This window comes from Macaca fascicularis, chromosome 5 (genome assembly GCF_037993035.2).
Source record: "Macaca fascicularis isolate 582-1 chromosome 5, T2T-MFA8v1.1".
Classification (NCBI taxonomy): domain Eukaryota; kingdom Metazoa; phylum Chordata; class Mammalia; order Primates; family Cercopithecidae; genus Macaca; species Macaca fascicularis.
The window spans coordinates 7,009,002-7,023,033 of NC_088379.1; the positions used below are offsets into that span (position 1 = coordinate 7,009,002).

Below are 14,032 nucleotides of genomic sequence, written 5' to 3' on the forward strand. Positions count from 1 at the left end.
AAATAAGGTCACATTCTGATTTTCGGGGTAGACGTAACATTTTGGGGGACATTATTCACCCCACTAACTAATTACCACACACTTGGAGGCTTACAACAATGACATTTATTTTCTCTTCAGTTCTGGAGTCCAGAAGTCCCAAATCAAGGTATCAGCTGGGCTATGCTCCCTTGGAAGGCTCTAGGGTGAAAGTGTTTTCCGGCCTCTTGTAGCTTCTGGTGTGGCCGGCAGTCCTTGGCATTTCTTGACCTGCAGTTGCACCACTTCAGTCTCTGCCGGCACATGGCCTTCTAGCCTGCATGTCTGCATCTTGTCCTCTTCTTCTTCTTCTTCTTTTTTTTTTTTTTTGAAATGGAATCTCACTCTGTTGCTCAGGCTGGAGTGCAGTGGTGTGACCTCGGCTCACTGCAACCTCCACCTCCTGGGTTCAAGCAATTCTCCTGCCTCAGCCTCCCAAGTAGCTGGGATTACAGGCATGCACCACCACACCTGGCTAATTATTGTATTTTTAGTAGAAACGGGGTTTCACCATGTTGGCCAGATTGGTCTCAGACTCCTGACCCCAGGTGATTTCACTTGCCTTGACCTCCCAAACTGCTAGAATTACAGGTGTCCTCTTCTTTTAAGGATGCCAATCAGTGGGTTTAGGGTCCACTCTAACCTGGTATGACCTCATCTTAATGTGCATCTTCATTTCATCTGCAAAGGCCCTATTTCCAAATAAGGTCACATTCTGATTTTCGGGATAGACGTGACATTTTGGGGGACATTATTCACCTCACTACAGGTACCAAGAATGAGAATGGATGTTGGGATAGTGGCCTCTGCTTCAGTCTTTGAGTCCCCCAAACTTTGCAATAAAGTGGAGCTCACAAAATCAGTCATGGGTCGGTGGGCTTGTTTTCACTGAGATATGTTTCCTGGTATACTTGACTGCCGAGAAACAACCAGACTCTGTTCCTTCGGGGCAGAGGGGACAGTGAGAGCTTGGAGAGGACAATCTGCATTTGAGTCATGGTTCTGCTGCTAACTGGAGTGTTAGCACTGGGCCTCAAGTTTGCATGTAACTTGGGGTAAATGATGTCCACTTTGAGGATTTAAAGACTCAGAGAGTGTCTTTTAAGTATAAAATAGTACCTAGCTCATGCTAGCATTGAGAGGAGCGATAGCCAACATCAAGTTTGTCATTCTTTCCTGAACTCTGTTGATTGCGATTCTTTTGGTCACAAGTGACAGAAATTCCATATCAAACCAGCTTAGGCCACGGGAGTCTATTGGCTCTCCCAACTGAAGTCATGGAATTTGCTGTAGGAGCAGCTCCAGGTGCACTAACGATGTTATCCAGGATCCTGGGTTCTTGGCCTCTGCTCTGCCTCCCGCTGTGTCATTCCCAGGCTGTGGGCTCTCATGCTGTGTTGGGGGGATGCCACCACTATGCCAGGTCCTGTGTTCTTACACCACACCGCCCAGAGTCCCTTTCTCAGCTCCTAAAGAAAAACAGGAGGATCCTGGCGCTGCCCTCTTCTGGCCATTGGTTCTGATTGGGTTGTGCATCCATCCTGAAGCAATTACTGTTGGGGCTGGGACATTTGGGTGGCATAAGCCAATCAGGGACTGCCCTGGGAACTTACAGTGGTGTTAGTTCCACCCCTTTCCTACTGCACATGCTAAGACTGGGTGTGTGGGAGAAGGGGAGATGGATGCAGGAAGGAAGCTGAGGGATGTTCCATACGGTCAGGTGAGCAGTTCCAGGAAGCTCAGGATTTCATCCGGGTCCCAAGGGCAGTGAGGTAGGATCACTGAGAGCTCAGCTTGTGATCCAGGAGTAAAGTCAGTGAACTGTGAGTGTGCCTGCCTCTTGCTACATGAGCTTGCCAGTGTCTTAACCTCTGGGGCCTCAGGACTCTCATGCTGGCTCTGGAACGTGTTCTGCATTGGCCGGCCGGCCATTTCTAGATGCCGTCTCTGCTGTTTGAGAATATTTTCTAGGAAACTTTCTTGTGGTGGCTGGGGCAGAAGCCCTCTGTCTCACTTACTAGGACAAGGGGGAATTGGTGCTCCTCCAGGTGGAGAATTTGGGATCCTGGAGATGTCTTGCTCGCGATGGTGCTGCCTTTTGTGGGGAGCTAGTGGGGGCTTCACTGCAAAGCTGACACTGAAGGGCAGATGAGAACCCTCTCTTACCCATGATGGACAGACTATTGGCTTGCAACACCCTTAGCTGCCCCTACCAATTTCCCTCACTTTGATGTTGTTATTGTTGTTTTTCTCCTCATAGCACAAATCACTCTGAATCGCTACCATGTCTGCTTATTTAATATGTTTATTGCCTACTCCCCCGTCCCGCAGAATGGAAGCTCCCAGGGCAGGGAGTCTGATCTCTTTTGCTCACTAATGTTTCTCAGCACCCACTGATAGTGCTTAGCTCAGTGTGTGTTGAGTTAATGAAAGCGTGCTTGAGCGAATTAAATGAATAAGCTCCTTCTGCATAATGATTTTTGCTTTGGGGTTGGCATCTACCTTGGCAGTGGTGTTTTCAGCATGTTTAAAGATTCCTCCTGGGCAATGGACGGTGCTCCTACCCATTTGGAAACTGCAATACTCGGGATTTGGGATTTGGCCCAAGCAGGTAGATGCTGGTGGACCATCACCAGGGAGAACAGTGGGCACATTCAGCGGCTGCTTAGGAGAAACTGCATGGGGCACGCATTGCAGGGGCCAAGAGATCATCCTGGCCGATGGAAGCAGCCTTTTGTCTTCCAAAGAAGGTGCCTCAGAGAGCTCTGAAGTATAAATTAGTACCTAGCTCCCAACTAGCACATAAGAGAGAAGTGATACCCCTGGCAAGTTTGTTGTTCTTTCCTGAGCTCTATGTTGATTAGGATTATTTTGGTTGCAAGTGACGGAAATTCCACATCAGAACTGTAGCACTGTGGTACTTGGCTGGAAAACCTGTCAGTCTGGAATCTAGGGGTACCATTTCCTTTCTTCTCTCATCGCTATGTTATTTTTTCAGTTTTTAGCGGTCTTCTTTTAAAATAAAATAGCCTCGTGTTACCTAGGGGCTAGAAGAGATTAAGAGTGGCAGCGAACACTGATGGCGGGCTTGCGATATGCCAGGCACTGTGCCAGGTTCTTCCCATGGTTGCTCCAAAGCTGCTCAACAGTTAGGCAGAGTTGGTTCTAAAGTCTTCTTATTGTCCACATTTTACAGAGACAGAAGTTGAGTCAGAGAGGTGGCCCAACCTGCCCATGGTCATATGGTAAGGGTTGGGGGGTGGGTGGGATTTTAGCTGGTTTCTCTCTGCTATCAGAACAGGGCCCTTCACCTAAATTCTCTGCTGTGGCAGTCTGTGTCTGAAATCAAGGTATATGATTTAGAAGTAAGAGCTTTGGATCGTAATCCACTGAAATGTAACCTGCTACATGAGCGGGCTGAGCAGGAGGAGCCTTTGCATCTGTTTCCTTGCAGTTGCTGCAACAAATACTCTCAAACTTCATGGCTTAACATGACAGAAATGTGTTCCCATACAGTTCTGGAGGCCAGGAGATTGAAATCAAGGTGTCTGCATGCCCACACTTCCCCCTAAGGCTGTGGAAGAGGATCCTTCCCAGCCTCTTCCTGATGCTGGTGTTGCTAGCTGACCTTGAGTTCCTTGGCTTGAGGCCGCGTCCCTCCAGCCTCTGCCTCCATCCTCACATGGCCTTCCCCTCTGTGTCTGTCTTCTCCTCTGATAAGGACACCAGTCATAAGGGCCCACCCTGCTCCAGGATGACCTCATCTTAACTAATTGCACCTGCGGTTACCCTCTTTCCAAATAAGGTTCCGTTCTGAAGTTCCGGGAAGGCCATGGGTCTTGGGGGGCTGCTATCTAACCAGAACAGTGCCCTCACTGGAGCATCCAGAAAAAGCCAGAGGGGATGACCTGGGGCTGACACTTCCTCTGCATACTTTTTTTGGTGTGGTTTCCGCACTGTCACCCGGCCCACTGTATTGAGCCTGTGTCCCTTCTGACACTCCCCCGTAGGAAGGCTGGACAAGACAGGGCTGGGGGTGAACTGAAGATTAAGTTCAGGTTTGTAGGTGGGGAAGCTGTGGTCCCTCCGAGATCCAAGCAGAGGTGTGAAGCAGCCAGCTGGTTCTGTGATTGTGGAACTCAGAGAGAAGTCAGGGCTGAGGCACGTGTTGAAGATCTGCTGCATCCGTGGGCTTGATACCATTGGGAAGGACCCGGCTGCCTTGGAGAGGATACAGAGTGAGAAGAGACCTGAGCCTTGGAAACTCCAGGCTTCAATGACAGCCAGAGCAAGACAGTCTATAAAGAATATAGAAACTGGGAAGTGACCTTGGGGAGAGGGAACAGGAGGTCATGAAGTCAGGGAGTGAGTGATGGAGTCAGGGCGGGAGGACAGAATGTCATCTGGTGGGTTCGGTGGCCAGGAGAGCACTGGTGACCTTGGCAGGAGCTGTCTGGTGGTGAGTGTTGGGGAGCTGTGGCCAGGCAGGAGAGGGTCAATGACTGAGAGGGAGACATGGGCCTGGAGACGGAGAGAGAAGCCAACTCTGCCAAGAAGCTGAGCTGCAGAGGCGTGGCTGGGGGCTGGCAGTGTTTTATTTTATTTCATTAACATAAGAGAGACAGGAGCATACACTGATGTCAGTACGTGTGTCAGGTTGAATATATACGTGCCTTAACCCCTAGCTCTGTCTCCTCTGTCTTGGGGCAGTGACAGGGAACAAGCCCTGGGCTGTGGGCTATGCTTGCTCTGCATCTGGAGTTTACTGAATTCAGTTGACTCAGGCCCGAGACACTGCTTTGACCTTTCCCTGGGCTGAAGGCCCCAAGCAGGGGAGAGATTTCCTTGGTCACAAGCCCCTAGGGCTGACTGCTTGTTCTTTCTCCTTTTCAGATGGATGAGATCAAAGGGAAAGACCGTGTGATTCTGGCCTTGGAGAAGGAACTTGGCGTGCAGGCTGGGCAGACCCAGAAGCTGCTTCTGCAGAAGGAGGCTTTGGATGAGCAGCTGGTTCAGGTCAAGGAGGCCGAGCGGCACCACAGTAGCCCGAAGAGAGAGCTCCCGCCAGGGATTGGGGACATGGTGGAGCTCATGGGCGTCCAGGTGAGGGGCAGCAGCTTGTGCCAGCCTCAGGCTGGTCCCCCATCCATTTACGGGGCATTCTTCTGGTCAGCCACAGAGGACACTGAGGCAGCATGTATTCATTCATTCACTCATTCACTCAGCATTGGAGGGGATGTTATAAATTCCTGGATAAATTCCTGTTATAAATTATAAAGTGCTGGACACTGTGTGAGGGGCCGGTGCATGGTGGCCTTTGTAAGAGATGCAGGGTGGGAAGGGCCTGATCACAAGGTCCCCAGGAGCCACGGAAGGATTCGAAGTCTCAGTGGCCTTCTAGGTGGAGTCTTCCGCAGGTGTGCAGTGGCCTTGCGTGTTCCCCACCTTGCTGTGTGGCATGTGGGCCCCTGAATAAGGATCTCACCCATTATGTCATGTGAATTTTCTAAGAAGGCTCCACACAACTTCTTCAAAGTACATTTACGTCTTGACTTTTTTTTTTTTTTTTTTTTTTTAGGATCAACATATGGACGAGCGAGATGTGAGGCGATTTCAACTAAAAATTGCTGAACTGAATTCAGTGATACGGAAGCTGGAAGACAGAAATACGCTGTTGGCAGATGAGAGGAATGAACTGGTAAGCAGCCCTGAGAGACAGGCGGTGCCTCACAGGGTGCAAAGAAGGGGCCCCGAGTCCCCGAAACATGCCCTGCACAGAAAGTTAATGCAGAGGCCTTCTGGTTCTCTGAACTTAACTTCTTTCTTCTTTTTGATTAAAAATCTAACACATGCTCATTGAAGAAATCTCTTACTGCCATTTGTTTTTGCAGGAACTTATCTTGAGCAAACAATTGGAGAAGTTCCATGAGAAGCATGGAGAGGATGTTCATTGCAGTGTTGTTTATATTAACAACCCAAACCAAACCAAATCAAAAATTAAAAAACAAAAAAACCCGATTGTTCAATACTAAAGCACAGGGCATAGTGATCATGGAATATTTATACAATGAATTCTAGACTATCATTAAGATTGATGATGGAGACCCTATTTAACTGACATGGAAATGTGTTCGTAGTAAATTAAATGAAAAATGCAGTTTACAGAACAATAATACATTGTCATCATCTTGAATATTAGAAGTTATTCTTTTTTTTTTTTTTTTTTTGAGACAAAGTTTTGCTTTTGTCTCCCAGGCTGGGGTGCAATGGCATGATCTTGGCTGACTATAACCTCCACTTCCCGGGTTCAAGTGATTCTCCTGCCTCAGCCTCCCAAGTAGCTGGGATTACAGGCATGCACCACCACACCTGGTTAATTTTGTACTCTTAGTAGAGATGGGGTTTCTCCATGTTGGCCAGGCTGGTCTTGAACTCCTGACCTCAGGTGATCTGCCCACCTCAGCCTCCCAAAGTGCTGGGATTACAGGTGTGAGCCACCACACCTGGCTAGAAGTTATTCTTTTAGGTGGTGTAATTATGGGTAATTTTAATTTGTGCTTATCTATTTACTTTTTTGCATAAAATTGTATATACTTGTAAACTAAAACTTATACATTACTTGTAAAAATAATGAACATAGACTTCTGGTTAAAAAAGAAATCTCCAGTTAAAATAGCAATGTCATGAATATGTTTATATTTTCTGGATAAGAGCAAAACTAATTTTTATGTAATGGCAGTTGATACATCAACTTCTTGACAGATGCCTCATAACTTTTATGTTTATTCTAATTTCTATTATGAAGGGAAGTATATCAGAAGAATATTTGAAAAAAATGAGTGGTGAACAGCGTCAATAAGTATCACCTCTCCACAACTTTAACAGGATCAAAATAAATTCGCTTCCTTCCAGTATTTTTAAAGGCTTTTTTTTTTTTGCTTTAATCAGACTGTACATCTAATATTATGTCTCCACTCTTCATTTAAATATTTATAAGCTCATAAATACTCATGAGCTGCATAATAGTTTACTGAGTGGATTAGGAAAAATCATAGGCTTCTGGAAACATGTCAGATCAGACTGAAGTAGTTAAAAGTAGAAACTGATAAGTTTGCCAACGCTTCAATCTTTTGTTTTTTTTGAGGTGGAGTCTTGCTCTGTCGCCCAGGTTTGAGTGCAGTGACATGATCTCAGCTCACTACAACCTCCACCTCCTGGGTTCAAGTGATTCTCCTGCCTCAGCCTCCCGAGTAGCTGGGATTACAGGCACTTGCCACCATGCCTGGCTAATTTTTGTATTTTTAGTAGAGATGGGGTTTCACCATGTTGGCCAGGCTGGTCCTGAACTCCTGACCTCAAGTGATCGGCCTGCCTCAGCTTCCCAAAGTGCTGGGATTACAGGCATGAGCCACCGTGCCCGGCCTCAATCTTAAAATCGTGAGGTAACTACTGCTAGTTTGGGGTGGTTCTTACATGTTTTTAACGTTTAAATAAATACCTTGAAACCCACCAAGAGACTTTTTATTTTTATTTTTTATTTATTTATTTTTTTTTGAGACGGAGTCTTGCTCTGTTGACCGGGCTGGAGTGCAGTGGCCGAATCTCTGCTCACTGCAAGCTCCGCCTCCCGGGTTCAAGCCATTCTCCTGCCTCAGCCTCCCGAGTAGCTGGGACTACAGGCGCCCGCCACCTCGCCCGGCTAGTTTTTTTTTTTTTTTTTTTGTATTTTTTAGTAGAGACGGGGTTTCACGGTGTTCGCCAGGATGGTCTCGATCTCCTGACCTCGTGATCCGCCCGTCTCGGCCTCCCAAAGTGCTGGGATTACAGGCTTGAGCCACCGCGCCCGACCGAGACTTTTTATTTTATGGTTATGAATTGGGATTTTTTTCCCCTGCTGTGTATTGTTCTGCAACTTGCTTTTTTCACTTCATGGATCAATTACAGCACTCCCCATCAGCGCTTAGAGATCTGTCTTTGTCTTTTTACCGGTGGCTTGGTAGTCCATTGTGTGGAAATACCATGGTCTGTTCAACTCTCTTCCCAGTGGTGGATCTTTAGGCTGTTGCTGCTTTCTGGATTTCTGTGAGGTGCCACATGCCTGTAATCTCAGCACTTTGGGAAGCCAACGTGGGCAGATTCCTTGAGCTCAGGAGTTTGAGCCCAGCCTGGGCAACATGGCAAAACCCTGTCTCTAAAAATACAAAAAATAATTAACTGGGCACAGTGGTGCACACCTGTAGTTCCGGCTACTTGGGAGGCTGAGGTGGGAGATCACTTGAGCCCAGGATGTCAAGGTTGCAGTGAGCTGAAATCATGCCACGACACTCCAGCCTGGGTGACATAGTGATACCCTTTGTCAAAATGACCCATGTCATTTTACCTACCTTCTGTCTCAAAAAAAAAATGCCATGTAGAAGATACATATGGGTCTTTACTGACTTTAAATAAAGGTTCAAGTCAGTAATGACACACATGTATCTTCTACATGGCATTTTTTTGGGGGTGGGTAAGTTTCTAGAAGTAGAATGCATGGGTCACATGGTACATTTTATATTTCAACCTATACCATCAGAATATTTTACCTTAACATTTACAGCCTGGGGAGTAAACTCAGGGGTCTAGAGTCAGTCCCTTGTGTTTAATTCTTGGTGAATTCAAACCACCAATCTTTGCAAGAGTGCAAAGCATTCTTAGCACTTTCTTTGTGAAGGTGGGCCCATTGCCTCCTCTCTTTGGGCTCAGGTTCTTTGTCTATAACATGGGGATGGGGAAGGTGTCCCCTTCACATGTGGTGGCTGTGCCTGTAGTTGTCATAATATTGATAGATATTTAAGTTGTTCCTAATTCTTTCCATGAAAATAACACTGGGGAGACTACCACTATGCATTTAGTTCTCACCATGTGCCTAGGATACAGGAGCTGCCATGATTCTCATTTGATAGATGAGGAAATTGAGGCTGAGAACTTGCCCATTGTCATGCAACTAGCAAACAAATGTGTCACCCAGGACACTGGCCTCAGAAGGGGTCCTAACCGGGTTGAGTCTCTGCTCACCTTGGTGCTGTGACCTTGGCCGTCTGTTGTCAAGTCTCTGTACCGTCTGAGTCTCTGTACCTGTTTCCAACCACAGCTGAAACGCTCGCGAGAGACCGAGGTTCAGCTGAAGCCCCTGGTGGAGAAAAACAAGAGGATGAACAAGAAAAATGAGGATTTGTTGCAGAGTATCCAGAGGATGGAGGAGAAAATCAAGAACCTCACGCGGGAAAACGTGGAAATGGTGAGCTGTGGGCCCCTTGGGGCCAGCCCTGGCACTCCCAACTCTGTCTGGGATTCTCCAGCCCTGAACCTCCCAGTTCACATGTTCTGGGCCCCACCTGCCACCCACCTCCCCACGAAGCACCAGGAGCAGCGTCAGTCACAGATATCTCTCGCTTCTCTCCACCTGTCTCACATTCACTGTTCTCTGGGTGTTTGTGTCCGGAGGGAGTCAGACAGCTGCGTCCTTAAACACATCCCCTATTCTCTCTGAGCCTCTGTTTCTTTATGCATACATGGGAATGAAAATATCAACACTGGAGGATCATCAAGAGGATGAAATGACAGCATGTAAAGACCTCACAGGGAACAGGCCCAGAGGACACCCAGCATGTGAAAGCCATTACGATGATCACTGGTGATGCTTTGCAGAGGGGTTTCTCCTCCAGCTAGGATGCCTGGTGTTTGTGGTTGGGGCGGGTGTCTTGTAGCTGACAGTTTACAGAATGCTTTCAGATTCATTGTTCAGAGTAGTATCAACCCCCGTTTTACAGCCGGGAAGACAGAGGCTCTGATGGCACACACGCTCTGCTGTCCGCACTGTAGCAGGTGCAGGGGTGTGTGTGTGTGTGTGTGTGTGTGTGTGTGTGTAACTGCTGTTGTGTGGAGTCCTCTCCTTCCCCTGCCTTCCCCTCCCAGCTCTCTAGGCTCATTTCAGATGTCATCTTCCACCCCCAGGCCCTGCCCATCCCTTCCTGTCAGCAGTGTGCATGGTGAGCCCCACCTTGGACTTGGCTTTGGTCTTCCCTGTTCCCTCTTCCAGCACAGGACAAGATGGCCACGTATTAGTCCATTTTCACACTGCTGATAAAGACGTACCTGAGACTGGGTAATTTACAAAGAAAAAGAGGGGTTTAATGGACTCACAGTTCCACGTGGCTGGGGAGGCCTCACAATCATGGTGGAAGGCTGTAGGCACATCTTACATGGTGGCAGACAAGAGAAATTGAGAGCCAAGTAAAAGGGGAAACCCCGTATAAAAACATCAGAGACTTATTCACTACTTATTCATGGGGTGGGGGAACCGCACCCGTGACTCAATTATCTCCCACCGGGCCCCTACCACAACATGTGGGAATTATGGGAGCTGCAATTCATGATGAGATTTGGGTGGGGACACAGCCCTATCAGGCCATCCTCTCCCTCATCCTCCCATCCATCCTTCTGTCCCTGCACCCCTGAGCTCCACTCCAGCTCCGTCCCTCACAGACATTGTTGGCGGCTAACCCTGTGGTGGTCTCTCTCCCTGTGGCTGCAGAAAGAAAAGCTGTCAGCGCAGGCCTCTCTGAAGCGGCACACCTCCCTGAATGACCTCAGCCTGACGAGGGATGAGCAGGAGATCGAGTTCCTGAGGCTGCAGGTGCTGGAGCAGCAGCACGTCATTGACGACCTCTCACTGGTACATCTAGCACAGCTGGCGCGGCTGCCCCTGGTGGGGGCGGCACTGGTGACGTGGGTGTCAGGAACAGGCGTTGGCGCTCAGAGTGATGCTGCTGAGCTGGGTCAGGGTCAGGCAGTGCTGACTTTGGGAGTCACCAAGCTCACCCTGGTGTGCACATTCCTGCTTCATTCTGCCATCAAGCAGCCTTGGCTTAAATGAGATCACTGGAACCTGAGGACAGTTTCCATGGCTACCCTTTTCTCACATCTTCTCCCTGGCTTGCTGTGGTTAAGAAGCAGTATCAGTTTTAAGGATGTCTTTTGGCCTTTAGAGACTTGGCATGATCTGTTCCAGAGAAGACTTTTTGTTTGTTTGGTTGGTTGGTTTTTAGCTTAGCAGTTGCAGACTGTGAATTTGGGCCCACAAACTTGAACCTTATAATCAGACTAGCACCTTGCTAAGGCTGCCTGTGTGAGTTTTGGATGTGCATATGGGGCATGGATCTCTCAAAGGGGATTGAGCATGTCCTAAGCAGGTGGGGAATTACACCCAGAGAATTCCACAGCTCTCTGTGAAAGGAGCTTAGGCAACAGGCAGAGAACACCTGAAGGGAGCTTTAGCTGGATCTTAGAAGCAGAATGCGTTCTGCTCACCGAAGAGGGTGTGTGATGGTTCCATGTACTGGTCTTCAAAGAATAGAAAAGCTAGTGATCAAAATTCTAGAAAAGGCTTTGATTATAATTGTCATGTTCATTTTGCCTGCCTCCATCTCACTTTGCCTCTTTAACTTCTCTCTTTCTTCCTTTCATCCATCCATCCATCCATCCATCCATCCATCCATCCATCCATCCTTTCATCCTTCCATCCACTTACCTATGCATCCATCTATCCATCCATCCATCTTTGCTTCATTACACGAAAGACTCAATGCAATTTAGGGTGAAGAATATATTTCAATGAAATAACAATAAAGTCAAAAGGTGGATAATAAAATCTCCCTGTAGCTCTCAGTTCAGAGAAGCAGCCATCACTTAGGCACTTAGAACTTGAACTAGCCATGCCTGGTGCGGATGGGCAGGCCCAGCTCCCTTTGAGAGCCAGTGGCTTTGATTCATGAGATGTGAGCCTGGCTGGAAATGCCAACCGTTGTGTTTCCTTCTAGGAGAGAGAACGGCTGTTGCGCTCCAAAAGGCATCGAGGGAAAAGTCTGAAACCGCCCAAGGTGAGCCTGCGATGGTGCACCTGCCCTGCCTTGCCACTGTGTCACAGATCTGCAGGGCAGATGGGCCGTGGGAGGGGGGAGGTTTCACAGGGGTCCTGAAGCGGACACACACAACTCGGCATGCCTGATGATGAAAAGCCTGTCATCGCTGTCTCTCAAAGCAACATCAATATGGCCGTGTCGTGCGACCCAGTTATTGTAATTTATTCATGGAAAACTTCCTGATGAATTCTCTACTTAGGCCTCAGGGTATATTCACCCAAAATTAAAAACATAAATACTTAAACCTTTTGAAGGATTTAAGGGACATTGAGGGTTGGTTTATATCAGAGCATATCCTGTTCTGAAAATACTCAGGAGCTTTGTGTTGTGTTGGAATCATGCAGAACTGTCGTCTTTTTGGAAAACACAGGTCTGCTGTTTCCTAGTAACAGCGTCTGAAGGAGTCGGGCTTGTAAAATTCAAATGCCCACATGGACCAATCTGGAACTGATACCAAAAACAAACAAGCAAACAAAAACATAGTTCGCCTTTAAACCCATAAACCTATTTTTTGCTTCCACAAAGACACAGGTCTCCTCTCCCTTTTTTTTTTTTTTTTTTTTTTTTTGAGACAGAGTCTCACTCTGTCGCCCAGGCTGGAGGGCAGTGATGCCATCTCGCCTCATTGCAACCTCCACCGCCCAGGTCAAGCAATTCTCCTGCCTCAGCCTCCCGAGTAGCTGGGATTACAGGCATGTGCCACCACACCTGGCTAATTGTTGTATTTTTAGTAGAGGCAGGGTTTCACCATGTTGGCTAGGCTGGTCTCCTCTCCTTTTTTTTGAATACAGGTGCCCCGTTTGGTTTATCTTTTGATCGAGATGTGGTTATAGAGAAATATTTCTCAACTATAAGGAAAACGGCTGTGCAAATGTGATAGTGAATGGCCAAGGACATATAGTCTTGGTGTCAAGGTGGCAATAGGGAGTGGTGGGGACTGTGGCAAACTGGGCCCTGAATCCTGGTTGCTATAAGAAGGTGGACTGGTGGCATCAGATAGTCTAGTCTTTCAGGATAAATGTAAATCCTTATCTGTTAGTTTCCTAGGGCTGCCTTAACAAAGTACCACAAAATCAGTGGCATAGAGCCACAGAAAAAGGCCGGGCACAGTGGCTCATGCCTGTAATTCCAGCACTTTGAGAGGTCAGGGTGGGTGGATTGCTTGAGCCCAGGAGTTTGAGATCAGCCTGGGCAACATAGCAAGACCCTGTCTCTACAAAAAATTTTAAAAATTAGCTGGATGTGGTGGTGCCTGAAGTCGCAGCTATTTGGGAGGCTGAAGCAGGAGGACTGCTTGAGCCCAGGAGGTCAAGGTTATAGTGAGTCATGATTGCACCGCTGCACTCCAGCCTCAGTGGCAGAGCAAGACCCTGTCTCAAAAAACAAACAAACAAACAAACAAACAAACAAAAAAACAAGAAGGGAAAAGAAGTGTATTGTCTTAACAGTTCTAGAGGCCAGAATGCTGAAATTAAGGTGTCGGTAGAGCCATTGTCCCTTCCTCTAAAACCTATAGCAGACCCTTCCTTTCCTTTTCCTAGCTTAGAGCAGTTTCCCAGCAATCTTTGGTGTCCTTGGTTTGCAGCCACCACTCATACTAGATCAGGTGTCCATCCTATTTCAGTGTGACCTCATGATCATTTAACTACATCTGCAGTGATCCTATTTCCAAATAAGTCACATTCTGAAGTACTGAGGTTAGAACCTCAACCTGTCTTTTTAGGGGATACAGTTTAATCCATAACACCTTACTTTATGTGAAATTGAAGGACATAAATGTTGGATTTTAAATGTCCGTAACACTGTGGTCTGAATACAGGTTGGGCATCCCTAATCCAAAAACCCAAAATCCAAAATGCTCCAAAATCTGAAATTTTCTAAGCACCAACATGAGGCCAGGGAAATTTCACACCTGGTCTTATGTGACAGGTTGCAGTAAAAACACGGGCAAAACTTTGATTCATGCACAAAATTATTTAAAATATCATATACGATTTCCTTCAGGCTATGTATTATATATAAAGTGTGTATGAAACAAATGAATTTCATGGTTA

General features: G+C 47.2%; 1 protein-coding gene across 2 annotated transcripts in view; it reads left to right on the forward strand.

Annotated features, from left to right (window-relative positions):
- The window catches only part of JAKMIP1 (janus kinase and microtubule interacting protein 1), a 181,640-nt gene that overhangs the window by 111,703 nt on the left and 55,905 nt on the right, over positions 1-14,032 (forward strand). For both annotated transcript variants that reach the window (XM_005554446.5, XM_065544756.1), the window contains exons 4-8: positions 4,912-5,121; positions 5,597-5,716; positions 9,149-9,295; positions 10,592-10,732; positions 11,877-11,936. In XM_005554446.5, the coding sequence (XP_005554503.1) occupies positions 4,912-5,121; positions 5,597-5,716; positions 9,149-9,295; positions 10,592-10,732; positions 11,877-11,936 (678 nt within the window). The remainder of the gene's footprint in view (positions 1-4,911; positions 5,122-5,596; positions 5,717-9,148; positions 9,296-10,591; positions 10,733-11,876; positions 11,937-14,032) is intronic.